Consider the following 18728-nt stretch of genomic DNA (forward strand, 5'->3'; position numbering starts at 1 on the left):
TATGTATACGTATAGCTGATTCACTTTGTTATACAGCAGCAACTGACACACCACATTGTAAAACAATTATACTCCAATAAAGGTGTTTTATAAAAAAAAAAAAAGAGTTGAGCGGCTGCCTGCAACACCACCCCCCCCCCCCCCCCCCGCCCCGGCCAGGCCCAAGGAGCCATAGGAACCTGGAGACACAGGGACTTGTGATTCTCAACTCAGATCTGGCCTTAGCTTGTGTTGCGACCTGGGGCAAGTATTGTAAATCCTCCAGCCCGTAGCTTCAAAGCAAAAAGAAGTCTTTTCAAAAGGGAAGGGTATTTCTGGGAACCGGAGAAACACACAACAACAGCTGCAGAAGTGCTGTGAGCCCCTTTGCAGGCTCCCTGACCCGGGAGCCACCGCTCACCCACCCGCGGGCGGAGGCTGCACGCTGCCTGCCGAGCAGGCTGCCCCGTCCGGCCCCGGGGAGCCCGGGCAGCGGAGGCCCAGGGGGCGCCTTTCTCTTTAAGAGCCCCGCCGGCGATCCTGATTGGCTGTAGCTATGCGGGTCTTTCTTCCCAGCTCCCTCCCTCGGAGCGCTCCCACCCCCGCCGCTTTCTCGGCTTTTTCCACGCCCCCTCCCCCCACCCCCCTGCGTCCCCTCCAGCCCCTGGCGCTCACCTCCAGTTCCTCGCCGCAGAGTTCAGCCCCGGCAGCGGTAGGGGCGACTCGCTAGCAGTAGATGCCGGGCGCCAAGATTTGCATCCTTAAGCCGCGCTGAACGCCAGAAGAAGAGAGAAGGAAGCAGAGAAGCCCAGGGAAGGCGGGGACGGGAGGTGCGGAAATCCCCTCCTAAAAGGCAGAAGCCGTCGCCCCCACCAGAGAGCTCCGCGCCGGCTGCTCGCCTGCTTGCTGCCGCTGCCACGAGCGCCCGCCTCTCCCCAGCCATGCCAGGCCCGGCCGCCGACGAGGGGAAGGTCCCCTTCCGCACCGCCAAGGAGGAAATCCGTGTGGGCTTCGGGGTCGAGGGCTCGGAGGGCGGCGGCGGCGGCCGGGAGAAGCCCGGCGCGCGCGGGCGGCGGCAGGACATCGTCTGGAGGAACGTCTTCCTGATGAGCCTGCTCCACCTGGGGGCCGTGTACTCCCTGGCGCTCATCCCCAAAGCCCAGCCGCTCACTCTGCTGTGGGGTAAGTCCGGCCGGCGGCCCCTGCGCCCGGGGCACCAAGGCGAGGCGGCGGCGGGGCGCGCGGGGGCGCGGGTCGCCGCTGGCTTCGGGCGGTGTGGAGCCCCCCTCCGCTCTCCGCTCGCCTCCCCACCACGCGCCCCGGCCCCCCGGCCTGCAGTCGTCCGGCCTTTGGTACAGGCAGGTATTTCTGTGCTGGTATTTTCAACTTCTGCCTCCTCCGCTGTCTGCTTGAGTAGGTGCCTTTGGCGGCTCCTGGACGGACTCGGGGCCCTTCGGCGCCACCGCTGTGCGCAGAGGCGCACCGGCTGAACCCGGGTTCCAGGGCGGGGAGACCGATGGGATGATTGTGTCGCCCAGGCGGGTCCCAGCGGCGCTCCTTTCTGCCGCCCTTCGGCTTCTCAGTCTCCTCTGTGGGCCACGGACCTTGGGGCCGAGTTCAGGACAAGAAAGGGAGTTGCAGCGGGGGTGGAGAGACCCGGCACCGGATCAGTCTTGATGTTCGCGCAGGAGATGGAAGACACCAGTTCCCTTCCTGCCCCTTCAAGGCCCCCATCCCTGCCCGCTCCGTGATCTCTTGTGCCCAGCTGCACTTCTAAGGTCCCAGAAGTTTCTCGGCGAGCACACCAACCCCGCGGCGAGAACGCTCTGCCCCCCGGCACAAAGCTTAGACCGTGGCAGAGCAGATCCCCTCCGGGACCTATCCCTTCTGACCAGTGCCTGTCTGTCACCGCACCTGTAGCTCTCCCTCTCGCCACCCTCTTTCCTAGCACCCGCAACCCTGCCGGCATGGGAGGGAGCCCAGGAGCCCCCCCCCCCCAATGCCCCCCACCTCCCGGGGCCCGGGGGCCGAGTGCCTGCCCTACGTGACTCCAGTGGCTGACCTCAGAACCACTTCCAACACCCCCTGCCCCAGCAACTGGTTTTGGCCTCAGTCACTGCAGTGGCCACGTTAGCCGGGACAAAAGGCGCTGGCCTTGATATCCTGGGCTGAGAGTTGGACGAGATGATCCAAGAAGCCCTTTCAGCTCTCCTTTCCGAGATCGCCAAGGAACGGGGGCAGGAGAAACACAACCTACTTTTATTCCCAGAGGGGAAGAGGAAGGAAGAAAATAAGAAAACCTCTTTCTGCAAGGCGTCTTATTTAGCATAGTGCCAGCTCCAAATGCCTGGGTTCATAATGGGCCGCTCATTTCCAAGCCTTCCCCTGAAACTCTGCAGTCCCTGCTCTCGGAAGCAAACTCTTCCAGAAGATGGGGGCCTCTTAGGGGAGTGTGGCTGAGCAGAGCTGAGGAATGATGAGAGGGGCGGGGCGTCTGTGGGCATCTGTGAAGCCTCCCAGAGCCCCCTAAGCTTCGGGTAACCTCCCTGCTCAGCCCTCCCCTGCTCAGTACACCGCCTCAATTCAGTGTCCTTTCCACCATCTTCTTTACTGTTATGTGTTGGTTTCATTCTCCCTGTCTTCCTTCTTCCTTTACTTCCAGATGACTAGATCATGAGATGCTCAGTCATTGCTTCATGGACACACTCCCCCCACCTGCCAACCAAAACCCTTATTACCCTGGATCCTCCAGGGAGCTGCTCCCTCTCCACCCCACTCCTTCTCCCTGCAGGGGCAGGACTGTGCCTTTGGACTTCAGAGCTCACCTGCCTCCAGGGGATTGGGGCTTAGCTTTAATAGCCCAGTGTCAGAGAGCTCAGGGAGAAGTGAGCACTTAAAATATTGTCTTACATGCCTGGAGCTCCACAGACCCACAGGCTCCATCCCTTACAGCCACCCACCTGCTGGTTCTGGCATCCCACCAGGAGCCACAAGGACAAGGCCTCCTCTCCAGGTTTGCCAGTCACCTCTGCCCTTTCCAGGCCACTCACTGTGGTGGAGACAGAATCTTTCTTCTGAAAGACCTCGGCCAGAAGACACCGTCCTCGGCCTCAAAATCCTTTAGCTTCCCCGGAGAAGTCAACACACTGCAGGACTCTGGGTTCCCCTTTGTGGGTGATGTTGCCAAGCCCATCCTTGTGCCTTCCTGCATAGTCTATTGCCTTAGCTACTTTTCATCAGTTCCATTCCCTGAATCTTGATTCACTTCCTACCTGGGTTTCATTGCTGCCCCCCTCCAAAAAACAAACAAACAGAAAAAGAGCCGACAGTGGTGGATATTGTAGTTTCAAGATTCAAACTTGTGACTTAGAAACATTCCAAGTAAGTGAATGTTATCTGATGGATAGCTTGTGAGAGAAGAAGTGAGGGAGAGAGACAGCTAAGATCAGTGTGCTGATGGCTAGAATCTATAGGGAGACTGTTGATCAGGGTTATTTTCATTGAAAGCCCTGGTGCCTTGAGCTTCAAATTTCTCCCCACTGGATGCCCTTTTCATCATCTCTCCCACTGGCTCTGTGTAGTGTTCGGACTGAGTTCATGCACCAGTGGGCTGTTCGTCCACTTCAGGGACCTGAGTTGTCAAGGCAGTAGGCTTAACTAGCCCATCTATTATTGCTTGCCACCCTCCACCCCAGGTATGGTTGCCCTGGAAACAGGAGGCATCCATGCAGAGCACCCAGCAGAGGATGTTTTAGGTGTTCAGTTGTGCGAAGAGTAATTTGCGTGGCAGTAAAATGTCATCCGTGAAAGATCCCATCAAGTTGTTCAGTCCAGACCTCCTCCACTGCCTCACTCCCCACCTTTTTATGACTCTCCTTGGGCCCAGAGCAAGTTGTTTTCTCTTCTTACCCTTGCAGTTTTCTGAGTGGGCAGGCTGTCAGAACGGAATGCTCTTGGTGCCCACAGGTCCTGAGGGATGAGTTTATGACTTTTGAGCACAGAACACGCCCTCCAGCTGGAGGAAAAATCTTCACCTGAAGCCTTGAGCTCACAAAAGTGCCTGCTTTGAGGGTTTTTGGCCAAAGGGGCAGTTCGTTCATGCCCTGACTCCCAAGACGAGTGGAATAGGGGAGTGAGGAGCTGCAGCTGTGGTGTCGAGGTCAGAGTCCTGGCGCCCCTTCCCAGCAGCTTTGCCCTGTCTCCAGGCGTTCTGGCCACTGGTTTCCAAAAACATGAGGGACTTTTCTGGTTTCCCTTGAAATGTCATCCGAGTCCCCTAAATATGCCTTGGTGACATCATGACAATTTCAGTGACAGTATCAGGCATGCAAAACAGTAACATGCCCTGCTCCCTTCCGTCTTGCCCCAGGGCAAATGTGACCATTGCTAAGGTAGAGACAGGATTCTCTGGTGCCCTTCAGGTTGCTGGCACACAGCCTATGGGGAGGAATCTGAGCGGTGGCAGGAATTGACGAGGCAGTCTAGCAGGAGGGAGGGTCAGGAGAGGCTGGGGTTTGGAAGGTACTGGTCCATCAGTCAGATTCTGTCCAATTCGGAGAGTTGCCCAAAGATGAGCTGTCTTCTGTCAGGCCTTGGGTAACCTGAATCCACACCTTCGATGGTCCTGATGTCTTTGTTGGGCTTCTTTTTCCACCAAATCCCTAACATTGTTGACGCCCTCCCAGAATGCGTGGCCACGGACTTCTGTTTTACCTCCGGGTTTTCTAGGGTGAGCACAGCTCAGAAGAGAAACAACTGAGAATGTGAATCCCTGCTCTCCTACTTACGTACCAGCTGCATGGCCTTGGGCAAATGAACATCTCCAGACCTCAGCTTTCTCACCTGTAAAATGGGTATATCAATACTTCTTGCTCATGAGGCTGTGAGAATTAAATTCGATAATAGGTGTAAACTACTTAGCACAGTGCCTGGACCTTGGCTGATGTCCAGTAATTGTTAGCTGCTCTTATTATTATTGGTCCTGATACTGGCTTTTTTTCTTTACTAGAAGGAAAAAAGGCCCTCTTGCAGCACAATCAATTCTACAAAGCTGGCACACAACATGGCTTCGTTGCCTCTCTTGCATAGAAAAGATTGCTTTGGCTTGGGAAACAAGGGTTCTTTCTCAAAGTCTCCAAAGAGAAATGAACACAGATCCCCCTGTCCCTCCTCCCTCCCCCATTCCCTTCTCTTTCATCCTCTCTTCCTCCTGTCTTCCTCCAGAAGGCCATTATTTTGTAAAGAAGAATCTTTTTGTTCAGCTGATAACTTACCTGGTCTTTAGTGTTTTCTTTGGGGCTTTTTGAGCAGAGCCAGTTATAATTGCTGTAAAAACAGGGCCAAATCATTTCTCCTAAATGTCTTAGGGTCTCAGTTTTGACTTTTTTCCCCGTTTCTGTCTCCTTGAATCATCTTTTTTTGTTTTTTAAATCTTTAATGCTCAAACTACTAAAAAACTGAAAAACATAAATGAATCTTCCTTTTAAATCTTGTAATTCCCAGCCCATTGTTGCAACTCTTGCATTTTTAATAACCAGGCAAGCACTAAGAGCCCTACCCAAGGCTGGGTGGAGTGCAGCGAAACCCGAGAGAATGGTGTGCTTTTGCTGGCTTAATAGTCCCAACAAGTATAAATATAGGTTGAGGTTAACATTATTAACTCGGTTTTTTTCTAACACTGGTCAAGGTCACTGCCAACTGCACTGTCATCCTGAAATGTGAAGTCACTGCCAACTGCACTGTCATCCTGAAATGTGAAGTCACTCTGCAGAGTGGAAACCAGAGCCGGAATCCCAGCATTGCCACTTAGTTCAACTTCTGGCAGGCCCCTTTCTAGTGTGTGAGCCTCGGTTTCCTGGTCTCTGAAATAGGGATGGTAATACTGAGCTGAAAGTTGTTTTAAGAATCAGGGCAAATGTCAAACTGGTGCCAGAGGATAGACATGCAGTGCTCTCTGTTACTACCAACCCCACCGTGGGCCAGGCGTCAGGGAACCCGCAGGGCTTCCGTGTCTGTCTGGGACTTGGAGTTCTTGTGGCTCAAATATAAGGCATAGCCTTTAAATCTAAATAGATTATCCTGACCTCGTGTAACATTTAGTTCTCATCTTGTACTGATTTGTGTATTGTATAACATCATAATAATTGCTTGGAAAAGTCCCTGAGAGATTTACAAAAGGGTGACACAGTCATGGTGGTTTCTCTGAATTTTTATAAAAGGCAACATTGTCTTTGGTTGGCATTATTCTTGTTGAGCATTTATTTTGACATTCTGTAGTCTCTGGTGTGCAGTCTCGCCATCCCTCTGCTGTGACATGTCCTGCTTCTGTGGAAGTGCCACCCTGGGGTTAAGAGTATGGACGTTAGAGTCAGAGGATCTGGGTTCAAGGCCCAGCCCCCCAGCTATAGCCTTGGGCAGGTCGCTCACCTCCCGTAGCCTCAGCGTCCCCAGCTGCACAGTGAGAAGAGCGGTACAACCAGCAGCATGTCGCAGCTGGAGTGAAAGGAACGAGAGTGAGGCACTTGGCCCTCGGTGCTTCCCTTCGCGCCTTCCCTTCCTTTAGCTCCCCCTTTGGTGGCTGGGACTTGTTCCGGCTACCCCCCGGTTGTCAGAAAGCCCTGGTCAGGGGTAAAGCAGTTGCTTTCTGACTTTGTTTTCCCTGGCAATGGGTTGGTGGCCATCCCAGCAGGGACCCGCTATCCTCCTTCATCAGCGTCTGCCGTTTGTTCACTCTGAGTGTGAACGGCCACGAGAGAGCCTCACAGTTGCACGTGCAGTCACATATTCACTTGTCCACTAATTCATTCATTCTTTTCCTTTTCAACTATTGTCAAAGGATATCAGAATCACTTGGGGATCTTTTAAAATATTCAGAAGCCTGGGCGCCCCCCCACCCGGACCTACTGCACTGGAATCTCTAGGAGTGAGGTCCTGGCTTTTTTGAAAAAGGCATTAAGGTGTTTCTGATGCAGAGCGGGGCTGAGAACCATTATTTAATTCCCTTATCCATATTCAGTTATGCTTATTACTCACCCATTACTTGCCAGGCACCGACACCATCCCTGACTTCACGGCACTTAAGGCCAGTTGGAGAGACAGACGGGTGCACAGGTGAGAACCGCCAAGGCAGCATGAGCTGCAGGTGCCAGCCTGGGGGAGTTGGGGGGGCTTCCCGGGGGAGGAGGTGGCTGGACTGAGCCTCCAGGAGGCCCGAGGCTGGCTGGCCAAGGGGTTTGGGTGAGATGGCACTGTAGCCACAGGCTACAGAGCTCCCCAGGGGAGAGGGGAGAGCCAGTCAAGGACCTGGTGGTTCAGCGAGGCTGAAAGTGATCAGGGTCCAGATCCAGGGCAGGAAGATTCAAGAGGACCAGGAAGACTGGGAGGAGATCAGGCTTTCGGAGGGGCTGCCCTGCAGCCTCTACCTGCCTCTCACCTCCTCTCACCCATCACACACACCAGTGGCTCTTGGTGTATAACTTCTAGACCAGACACATGGCAGCGGGATGAGTGAGTCTGAAGATTTTCGGGAAGGACCCTGAGGCAGACGCCTTGGAGCAGGTGTGCAGTGGGGCCGGGCACCTCCCTCAGGCTGGCCAGAGCTGAGGGAGAGCTAGAAATAATGTCTCAACTGGGCCTTTGATCTCACAGATTCAGGGGTATTGTCCCAGGACTAAATTACTAAAATGCCCCAAGGGTATAATAGCACAGGCATACTAGACCCAGGGCTCTCTCCTCCTCCTGTGTTCCTCTTTCCTCTGTTTCTCAAAGGTACAGGTGTGTAGGGGAGTTCTTCTCACCTCACTTCCTCCCTTGAACCTGAGCTTAAACAGCTGGTTCTCACTACCCTCCTCAATGTCCTCCTTCCCATTTCTGCAGCTTATTACGGAGGGCTCTGTGGGTCCCTGCAGGCTGTGGTCCAGCAACATCACCTGGGAGCTTGTTAAAAAGAAAGACTCTCAGACCCCACCCTGGACCTATTGAATCACTACCTGCACTGATAAGGTCTCCAGGCGACCCATCTGCAGTGAACTTAGAGAATCACTCCCTCAAGTCAGGCCATAGGCCGACGGGTCAGAGAAGCTGCACATGGGTGGGATTTGGCAACTCTTTCTTTTTCCGTTTAATGGCCTCCTCCCCTCCTGCCTCCTTGTAGCTTATTTTAGAACATGTCGGGATCCTGCTTCTCTTGCCAACAAAAGGCTGTTGCTAAAATCTTTCAGCCGGCAGCAGTGATGTTTAATTCATGGGCTAGAAAATTAATTTTATTTTCATGAGTAGAGCTGGAGAAAAATAACAGGAAGTCTCTGTGCATGGCCCTTGGGAATTCAGCATGTCTGTTTAACTGGTAAAACAGTTAACAGTTCATTTACCAGATGAACTGGTAAAGGCGAGGGGGCCTCAGGAAAGGGCCACCTTCCACAAAGGATGCTTTTGGCTGCAAGTAGCACAAAACTCAACTTAGGATGGCTTAAAAGATGAGGAAAATTTCTAATTTCACTGGTAGGTAATCCTAAGGTAGGGCACTTGTGGGATGACTCAGTAATAACATCAAAGTGCAGGTTTCATTTCTGCCATGGTGGCCTTGTGGCATTTAGTTTTCCTTGTGGTTACAAGATGGCTGCCAGAGTTCCAGGAGTTACAACAGTGTCCTACAGAAGAAGAGAGAAGCTGCCCCTTCCTGAAGTCTCATCAGAGAGAAACTCTCTCCTGGTCATCTCACAGCTGATGTCTCCTCAAGTCTCACTTGCAGGATTGTGTCCCAAGTCCCTTGTTAAACCATCACTGGCAAGGGATTCAGGATAATCAGTGTTAGCCACTGAGCCACATGCCACATGAGGCGGGGGTTAAGAGCCAAACAAAACCCAGGCTCTGGGGGAAGGGAGAAGAGGGCATGGCTGCTGGGACAGCCAACACCTCTGCTCCAGGGCCTGCCTTTACTCCCTCTCATGACCTTCCCTCTTTGGTGTCACCTCCATTCCCTGGAAAGGCTCTGATTTCATATTTTAGCACGCTCTTCCCCTCTACTCCCTACCCGCTCCGCTTGTCTCCAGTCCTGCTGTCATTTCAGCGAGTTGTAAATGTCTGCCTTTTCCATGAGGCTCTGAGCTCTCCCATGGCACATCTGCCTCCCCAGAGCCTGGCAATGGCCTCTGCTCAACATACACTGTGCTGGGGGAATGGATGCAGGAGGAGACGAATGAATGAGTTTAATCTTTGTGTGGCCTTTCTTTCTAAGGAAAGTTTTCATGTTGTTTCTTAACTTTAAAGATGTTTTTGCCCCTGTAAGAGAACTTTCCATGTGATTTTGGGGAAAGGACTGGGGAGAGAGAAGCCTTTCTCAGTGCCCCAGGAATCTGCATGCCCCTCTGCACCCGTGTCCATCTGGGAGTCACCCTGACCTCAGTGGGGAGCTTGCAGAATTCTCTATCACTCCTCTGGGTTTTTATGCGGTGAGACGGGGCTGGGGAAGGTTGCTCTGGGCACAGGGAAGTGTTAAATGCCTTGTGGGAGAATGGATTTAAAAAGAAAAAGATGGACAGTGAGTGACTTAGAATGTGTTCTTTACCAAGGTTTTCCATGGTGACACACTTTCCTCAGACTGATGAATGGTTTTCTTGGCTGGTCATTGTCTTCATCGTTCAGGTGACGCAGAACGTCAGTGATGACGTCACGGTCAGATTTCTGTTCTCTTGCCTCAAATTTTACTTAAAAGGGCATTTAAAAGTCCACTTAAAAAAAAAGTCCACTTAATCTCACCCAGCAGGTACTCTTTTTTTAAAAAAAATTTATTTATTCATTTTTGGCTGCGTTGGGATTTCGCTGCTGCACGCGGGCTTTCTCTAGTTGCGGCGAGCCAGGGCTACTCTTCATTGCGGTGCGTGGGCTTCTCACTTCGGTGGCTTCTCTTGTTGCGGAGCACGGGCTCTAGGCGCGCGAGCCTCAGTAGTTGTGGCGCACGGGCTTGGTTGCTCTGCGGCATGTGGGATCCTCCTGGACCAGGGCTCGAACCCGTGTCTCCTGCATTGGCAGGCGGCTTCCCAACCATTGCGCTACCAGGGAAGCCCTGCCCTTAAAATGGAAAAAAAAAAAAATCAAATACCAGTGGACTTGGAAATGAAGAGTTACAAGAATAGAGTTTAGAACTCAGGTTTAAATTTGTTTTCTTCCTGTATCACTGTCTGTTGTATGCATACCATCATGCCCTGGCAATTTGGCTGTATGGGTTTTAGCTCGGTTCCCTAAAGAGACAACGGCTGTAAATGCAGCCTGTGACCTGAATGAGCAAGGCCATCTCCCAAAGCATCCTCCACCTCATCGTCAAAAAACATTTATCAAGCAGGCAATTAATTTGCTATGGTCTTGAGCCAGGCACTGTGTAAAAAAACAGAGACCTGGTCTCTACCCTCCTACCTTTTATAACTCAGAGGAACAGCTGTGATTTTCCCCAAGTAGTGTATCCAACTTAATGTTCTCTTGGCATGAGTAGAAGTGGAAAATACTCTTACTTCTTTAAAAGTTCTATGCATGAAATTAGAAATGAATTTCTAAAATGTAACTTTCCTGGAGTAGTTTGTCGGTTCCCTCCTCTAATAAATACATTCATAAGAAGCTTTTGCAGATGGTTACAATGAAGATCGTCTCTATTCTCAGCCTGTGAGTCACTGGAGTGTCCCTGAAAGCATTTGTTTTGCCCTAGAGTCTCTATAAGCAAAAGAAGGTATTTATTAGCAAGTGTGAATAATGCCCACATATCTCCCCCTCCCATCTCCCACCTCCAAATCCATTGTGTTTGGCTCCCTAGCTCCTGACAAGTGGGTGAGTCATTAACATTTTTGAGCTCTGCTTGAATTACTCCAGGGTCTTGACTCCATCTGGAGCTACCCTCTGAGCATAGACTGGGTATGAACCTAAACTTGGCAGAGCTCCCAGGAGGGTTGGAATAAACCATAGTTATTAGAGCTAATATTCCTTCCTGCACAGAGCTGGTAGTCAGTCAGTGTTCGCCCAGTGGTTAAAATCATTGGATAACTGTGCCTTCCCTGGTGCTCCTGGAATTCCCAACAATCCAAGAGCTAAAGGGCCAATACCTGGCTCAGCTGCAGGGCTTAAATCTAAAAATAAATCTGTTCTGATTGGTTTTGATTGGTTGGTGCCCTTGTGGGTTGTCAGTTTTTTTTTAATTGAAGTATAGTTGATTTACAATATTGTGTTACTTTCACATATACAGCAAAGTAATTTGGAGATACATATATATATATATATATATATATTCCTTTTTTGATTCTTTTCCATTATAGGTTATTATAAGATATGGAATATAGTTCCCTATGGTGTACTCAAATATTTTTAATATCATCTCTGCATATGCATTTTCTTGTTATCATATGATTCATATAATCTTCAGCTTCTATCCTTTTCTATTTTAATTGAATGAGAACTTTGAAAAAATCAGTCAGTCATTCTGGCTTAAATTTATATCCTAAATCATGTAAGGAAAGGTATTAGGGCCCAATCTAAGTTCTGGGGTTGAAAGTAAATCACCTGTCCTAATAAAAACTTCTTTTGTGATAGAGGCAATGTGTGTCTAAAAGGTGATGTTTATTTTCTAGTTTATAATTGCCTTTATGTAAGATTCCGCCCGAAAGATTTGATATTAATCATCAGAAAAAAATAACATTGGAAAAGTCAGATTGTGAAGGTGTATCGCTAAGTGTTGGGAGTTGGGAGGACAGAACGTGGAGGACCTTACCGCTAATCCAGGCGGTACTCCTAGCTCACAGGTCATTGCCCGTGATGTTGTGGACGGTGTCTAGGCTCCCAGCAGCCCAGGGTCGGTGCCACTCAAACCATACCTGAGGCTTGGTACAGGGAATCGTTTTAATGATAGAAAATTTCAAACATACATAAAAGTAAAGAGAATGGAGTCTCTATCCCCACACCCACCCCTCACCTGGGGATTTTTTTTTTTGGTAACTTTTTACTTTGATATATAATTTCAGATACATAGAACAGTTGTAAGAACAGTACAGGGAACTCCCATTTACTCTACGCAGACTGAACAATTTCCATCTTATCCCATTGGCTTTATCATATTCTCTATGTGTGTATGTATACATATGTGTGACTACTATTTTTTCTGAGCCATTTGAGAATAAGTCAGAGATATTGTGTCCTTTTATCTCTAAATACTTCAGTATGTATTTCCTAACAATAAGAATACAACCACAGTACAATGTTCAAAACCAGGAGTTTAACCTTGATATTATCTTTTTTTTTTTTGCGATGCCCAGCAGCATATGGGATCGTAATTCACCCACCAGGAATGGAACTGGCCCCCGCTGCTTTGGAAGCACAGAGTCTTAACCACTGGACCACCAGGGAAGTCCCAACTTTTTGATATTATCTAATCCACAGTGGATAGCCGAATGTCATCAGGTACCCTAGCAATGTCCTTTATAGCTTCCCCCCCCCCCTTTCGGATTAGATTGAAGCAAATTCAAGACAATTGCATCTGTATATACTTAAGTATCCAGTATTAGTTGGGGTAATTCTGGCTACATCGTCCTCATGGAAAACCTCGGGGGCCACCTTTCCCCTACCAACTGCCCCCAGCTCTTTGCGGGAAAACATTTGTGAGGGGCAGTTTTCAGAAGCGGGAAGGGGTAGAAACTGAGCAGCAGACATAGGTAATGAGCGAGGCAGTAGTTCTCAGGCTGGTCTGCGGACTGTGTATTGGGGGTCATCTGAGTTGCTCGTGCAACGTGCAGATCAGGGGGCTCTACCCAGACGGGAGCTCCACCCAGGCCCTACAGGATGAGAACCTCTGGGAGCGACCCGGACTCTGCATTTTAACAGGTGCCACGGGTAGCTCTTATACCCTGTGGGTTGGAGGTGCTGTGACCCGGAGGCAGGTGACCTGGGAGTGATGCTGTGTCCCTAGCAGTTTAATGTCACATCCCCACACACGTGCCCCGTCTCAGAACAGGTGCAAGGCTGTTACATTGCCTCCAATTCCACTAGCCCGAGATTCCTTAGGGTTGATAAGAGGCAGCATTTGGGGAATGGGAATAGCTGCAGGGGCTCCTCTCTCAGCACACAGCTTCTTACACAGGGCTGAGCCCGAGGGGGTGGGAGTTTCACTGGAGAGAGGAGAGTTAAAGCAGAAGGAGAACCTGTGATCGGACCGGACCCGGACCCGGAATGCTTTGTGGTGTGGAGTGAGCTTGTTTCCCCGGGGCGGGGTGGGGGTAGGTGCTTGGGTCATCCCTGGGGTGGAAGGCTGTTCAGAAGAGGTGAAAAAAACTCAGGAGAAAGCCTCAAACAAACAGCCCTAGGCAGAAACCTCCACCTGCTTGGAAGAGGGCCCTGAAACCTTTCTTAGGACTGCGGAGGGGACTCAGGTGCGGCAGCCAACTGCGTAGCCTCAGCGCCTCCCCTGCCCGATCTTCCCCTCCGGGAAGGCAGCCCCAGTACGAGTAGCGGTGGCATCATTATTATCGCTCCCAGGACCAGACAGCGAGTTGGTGCAGGAAATCCGCTGTATAGACGTGACCGCGTTCAGGAAACGTGTCCATTCAAAGAATGGAGGTCGGTGGAGCCCTTCTCTCGGGCCCCTTTCATCTCTGAGGGTCGGGGCTTTCCAGTCGTCTTCATTTGCTGAGGAGCAAATACTTCTTAGACCAGGCAGGCGGGGAGGCAGTGCAGCTCTGCCTGGGACAAGGCACACTTTAGGGGCGTCCTGGACCTAGGCTCCTCTGCTACCTGAGATACAAGGACCCTTGTAAATGATTCTGACCCACCAAGAGATGACAACCATTGGGGAGACGCTCTAGATGTTCACTGTGCATCCGATGGGCGGCAGTGGGCTTAATTCTAACCTGCATCCTGTCAATGTGGCCACGTGACAAAGGTGACCACGTGACACAGGGGACCACCCTCACCTAGGACAGTAATCCAAGTGGCTGTTTCAGTTCCTCCCGCTGTTGAATTTTCCTCTCCGTTCTCTTGAAAAGGCGCTGCGCTCTCCAAGTCCCTCTCCATTTTAGTACGAGTGGTTCTCAAGCTGTAGCTCCTGCCAGTTTAGATCTCGGGGCTCATTCAGCCTTGCTCAGGGGAGCCGGGCTGGGTTTCTCTCATTCAGAGATAAGTGTGAAGAGGCAGCCGAGAGCCTTCCAAACCCAGGCAGGCGTGGAGTCTTCACAGAGAAAGAGAGATGCAAAGTCCTGAAAGCAGAGCTCGCATTGGTGCTGTGCCCAGACTGCACGACGTGTGGGAGCAGCTCCCGGAGAAGCAAACAGACAGGTGGGCCTCCTTGGCCCCCTGGGGCTGCCAGGTCCTTCTTCAGTCTAAAGGCTGGAGGCAAGAGTCTGGACTCAGATATAGCTTTGCTGATTAGCAAAAGTTCTCATCTCCCAAGTCTCTCCCTTGTCAGGGCCATTCCTAGTGGACATGAATTGGGTTTATGAAAAAAGTATTTGAAAGTGCCAAGGAGGTTCCCGCACCGTCGTGATGATGCTGAGTAGGCAGATTGATGTTCTGATGTGTACCCGGGTTCAGGAGCAAGGGAGGGAGCACTTCTGGGGTGCGCTTTTCCACCTGCTTGGAGGCAGGCAGGTGGAGAGATTTAGATGACTAATTAACTTGTGTTTTGCACACATTTATGGACATGTGCCCAGCATGGGCCTGGGAATACACAGGTGAGCAAGCTGTCATTCCTGACCACAAAATGCTCACGATCTAGAAGAGGAGACAGACCTAGGAGAATTGTAACTCAGTGTGATGAATACGAGGACTGAAGTGGGCCTGAGGTGCAGGGATGGCTAGAGGAGGTGGGTGTTGTAACTGTTTTAATCCACACAACAATAATCCTACAGGGCCTTAATGTCTTCACGGCTGTTCTGAACAACAGCAAAACTTTGCAAACAAAATTATTTCATAACTAAGTAGAGGGGAAGCTTAACCCAATGAATGCATTTGGTGGCAAAATCTGACCTAAACTGTTTATCCTTTTTAGTCTGAATGTTCGTATTGATGTGTTGTGTGACAGACCCACCATGGGTATTACTATAATGCATAGGCACTCTATTACCTTTATCAAATCTGAACAATTCTGAACCTTGAAGCACATCTGACCCTTGGGTTTTGATGAGGGACTGTGGACTTGTCCTGGTATCGTCTGCATTTTGCATCTGAGGAGGCAGAATGCAGGGCGGACTCATTTGCCCAAGATCCAGAGCTGGTAAGGGGCAGTCAGGCCTTGCGAGAATGTCCTTCTGATGCCTGAGCCCTGCTGGACACCCTCAGGTGACACTGCCTTGAGAGGCACCGACTTACACAGCAGTGGTTTGGGCACCGGGCTCATGGGTGTCTCTGGAGTGGGGATGGATCGGATAGCATTGCCCAGGGATGTACCCAGGTGGCCGTGACGGGGATGTGGGTGTCAGTCTCCCCCTTGGACTGGGCTCATCCACCTCACTCTGGTGGTAGTCAGATCCTATTTAACAGGGAATGGGGATTTTGTGCCTCTCTGCCCACAAGATATGCTGTTGCCATGTCAAAATCTGTCCGCCACCACACCCCGCCCAGGTTATCTCTCACTGCTTCTTGTCTCCATTCTTTGAACATTTTGTTCCCATCACTGGGTTCTGGTCTGTTACCCCTAAGGTCTCTTCAACCAGTGGGAAAGAGGTACTTGTTAATAATTCTGGTGTTTTTTAGGTTGGCCCCACGATCAGCTTTGTGTACAGGCAGGAAGTAGCCAACAGGGAGAAGTGATTTTAGGGACACAGGCCTTAAACAGCCTTCAAATTACCTTCCTTAGCTGTCCTAGCAATTGGAGCAGGGGTTCTGGGCTGAGGCTGGATGCCTCAGGGGTTTCATGAGCCCCCGAAATAGGTTTTGGGTGTGTTGGCGTTTTTCTTCCATTGGATTCTCAGCAGAGCCTGTGACTTTAAAAAGGTTAAGTGCTGCTGGGTTGGAGTGAGGCTCATTAAGCATGTCAGCATTTCCCAAAAGGATAAACAGTAAATGAGTGTTCATTTATATACGCTCTTCCATTATCCTGTCGTGTATCTATAGTCAATATGATCACTTTCATGCTTTAGTTAATAGCTAGGATAATTAACCCTTGGTAGGCTGAAAGGAAAACTTGGGAGCTTCTGGATTCAATAGGCTTTTATGGGGTAGGTCTACCTGGAGTCCCCCAAATGAGGGATCCCCTTGGATTGTGGCACAACCCAAGGACAAAAAACAAAGGGTGTTTTTTTGTTTTTTTTTTTTTTTTTTCCAAAGGGTGTTTTTCATCACTTTGCTTACTTCATAATTTTGCCAGGTCTTCTCATCACGAGGGAAGCAGTGGTGGTTCCTCCAAGGGCCTTTCCCTGCCTCCGCTTAGCTCTGCTTGTTAAACACACCCCGGTGATAAGAATCTAAGGAGGTAGTGCATGATTTTCCTCTTGCTGCTGTAACAAATTATCACAAAGTTAGTGACTTACAGCAAAACAAATTTATAAACTTACAGTTCCATAGGTTAGAAGTCCGACACAGTTCTCACTGGGTTAAAATCAAGGTGTCAACAGGGCGACATTCCTTTCTGGAGGCTCTAGGGGAGACTCTTTTCCCTTGCCTTTTCCAGCTTCTGGAGGCTGCCTGCATTTCTTGGCTCATGGCCCCTTGTTCTGTCTTCAAAGCCAGGCGCTATCTTCGACCTAGAGGTCAAGTCCTTCTCACATAGCATCACTCTGACCTCCTCTTCTGATTCTCTTCCACTTTTAAGGACCCTTGTGGTTACATTGGTCCCACTTGGACAATTCGGGATAATCTCATCTTTGAAGTCAGCTGATTAGCAACCTTAATTCCATCTGTAACCTTACTTCCCCTTTGCCATGTAATGTAACATATTCACAGGTACCAGGGACTAGGACGTGGACATCTTTGGGACATCATGCCTACCACACCCAGACACCAAAGAAAACTAATCTGCATTAATTCCTTTGGTTATTATAAGTACCACCTGGACAGAAACACTCAGTTATGTATAACCTTCCTTCGAGGAGAGCTTGTCCTTGTGAGAGGCATATCAAAGGGTCACGACATTGCAAGTTCTCTGACCTCATCCTCCCCTTCCTGGGACTGGGGGGAATGTCTGGCCATCCCACAGGTTGTGACCAACTTTCCAGGAATAGCCCTGGAGCATGTAGCCCTCTTAGGGACCTTCTAAAGGATGTGTTGATGCTAACGTTTGACTGCCCACCTCTGGCTAGTCCCAGGGGTGACGTATGTTAGCAAAAATTGGCTGGAGGCAGCTTAGGGTCTTGAAACCATCAGATAAACATTTTATTAGGGATGTGTGTGAGGAGAGATTCCTGGCCTGTCTGGAATATAATTTATGATTGTGTGTGCAGTGTGTGAGCAGGGATGAGAGGACAGAGATGGGAAAACAGAAACCCAACAGTAACATTAGCCACAGAAACAGGTGCAAATCTATGCAGGAAAATGCAGAGGGGAAAAAAGCCCCTGGTCATTTGACTTGTGTCACATGAAAATGGCAGCAAGACCTTGGAGGGTAGGATGTTCAGGGGGAAAAGGAGTCTCAAGCCAGTAGCAGCATCTTTCCAGGCAGAGGGGCTTTGTCTTGGTGAGGAGATATTGGCTAATTGCATGGATCTGGGGCTTTTGTTGGTTTTGTTTTGGTTCCAAACGGTGGTCGGAAAAGCATCTCTTACAGTGACTGTGTGCAGCCCTGGCCCTGCACAAAGTCCTGAGACTGGGGACAGGGAAGGCAGGGAGAAGGTGACCAAGCAACTTTCCCAGAAGCAGGACCAGCTACATAATTTACAGGGCTGGGTGTAAAATGAAAATACAGGGCCCTTGTTCAATAATTATCAAGAATTTCAAGATGGTGGTGGCAGAGTATTTAGCCAAGCATGGGGCCCTCCTACGGCCTTGCGTTCTCACACTGGTCACACACCATGAAGCATGAAGTGGCCACTGCCCAGGGCAACGTTCCCTGTGTGTGTCCTTGGCTCTCTCTGATATCACGAGTGATGTTTGAGGCCTCTTTCCCAGGGAGTTAGCAGGACCATGGGCCTTGGCCCTGAGGACTTGCTTTCATATCATAGAACTTGTCTTGATTGCACTGGATATTTGATGCTGCTTGACAGGTACTTTGCTCCATCTGGGGGGAGCCCACATTCCAGGGGCAGGAAGCAAGAGGGGCGAGGAAGAGAAACTTGGGACTCTTAGAGCCTTCCCTTCCGGCGGTGTGACCTCAGACAAGCAACTTAGATCCTCCCCATCCCTATGGAGTGTGAGAAAATATTTGCAAATCACGTGTCTAAAAAGAAGTTAATATCCAAAGTATACAAGGAGCTCATACAACTCAGTAGCAAAAACACCATATAACACAATTTAAAAGTTGGCAAATGACCTAAAAAGACATTTTTCCAAAGATGACAAACATTTGGGGAACAGGTATAGGAAAAGGTGATTCACATCACCAATCATCAGGGAAATGCAAATCAAAACCACAATGAGATATCACCTCACACCTGTTAGTATGTGTATTATGAAAAAGACAAGAGATAAATGCCGGTGAGGATGTGGAGAAAAGGGAATCTGTGTGCACTGTTTTTGGGAATGTAAATTGGTACAACCAGTACTGAAAACAGTATGGAGATTCCTCAAGAAAATAAAATTAGAATACCATGTGATCCAGCAACTCCACTTCTGGTCATATAGCAAAAAGAAAC

The 18728-nt window shown here is 49.9% G+C and overlaps 1 protein-coding gene and 1 long non-coding RNA gene across 7 annotated transcripts in view; one reads left to right on the forward strand and one right to left on the reverse strand.

The window, feature by feature from the left end:
* The first annotated feature begins 622 nt into the window (after positions 1–622).
* Positions 623–13446, forward strand: LOC309661851 (stearoyl-CoA desaturase 5-like). Its single transcript, XM_082463991.1, has 2 exons — positions 623–1161; positions 12273–13446. Exons 1-2 carry the CDS (start codon positions 921–923, stop codon positions 12374–12376), a joined length of 345 nt encoding a protein of 114 aa, XP_082320117.1. The 5' UTR covers positions 623–920; the 3' UTR covers positions 12377–13446.
* Positions 5708–18728, reverse strand: part of LOC309661883 — a 142296-nt gene continuing 129275 nt past the window's right edge. The window contains exons 3-9 of one of the 6 annotated variants that reach the window (XR_014264332.1): positions 18086–18277; positions 16294–16439; positions 15068–15167; positions 13920–14331; positions 13453–13740; positions 11729–11837; positions 9523–10047 (exon numbers count right to left, since the gene is read on the reverse strand). This is a non-coding gene — a long non-coding RNA (uncharacterized lncRNA). Of the gene's footprint in view, positions 6320–9522; positions 10048–11728; positions 11838–13452; positions 13741–13919; positions 14332–15067; positions 15168–16293; positions 16440–18085; positions 18278–18728 lie in introns of those variants that run through there. The other 5 variants (XR_014264331.1, XR_014264330.1, XR_014264329.1 and 2 more) reach the window with 5 other exon arrangements.

Source organism: Balaenoptera physalus (assembly GCF_965194825.1).
Source record: "Balaenoptera physalus genome assembly, chromosome: 5".
Lineage (NCBI taxonomy): Eukaryota > Metazoa > Chordata > Mammalia > Artiodactyla > Balaenopteridae > Balaenoptera > Balaenoptera physalus.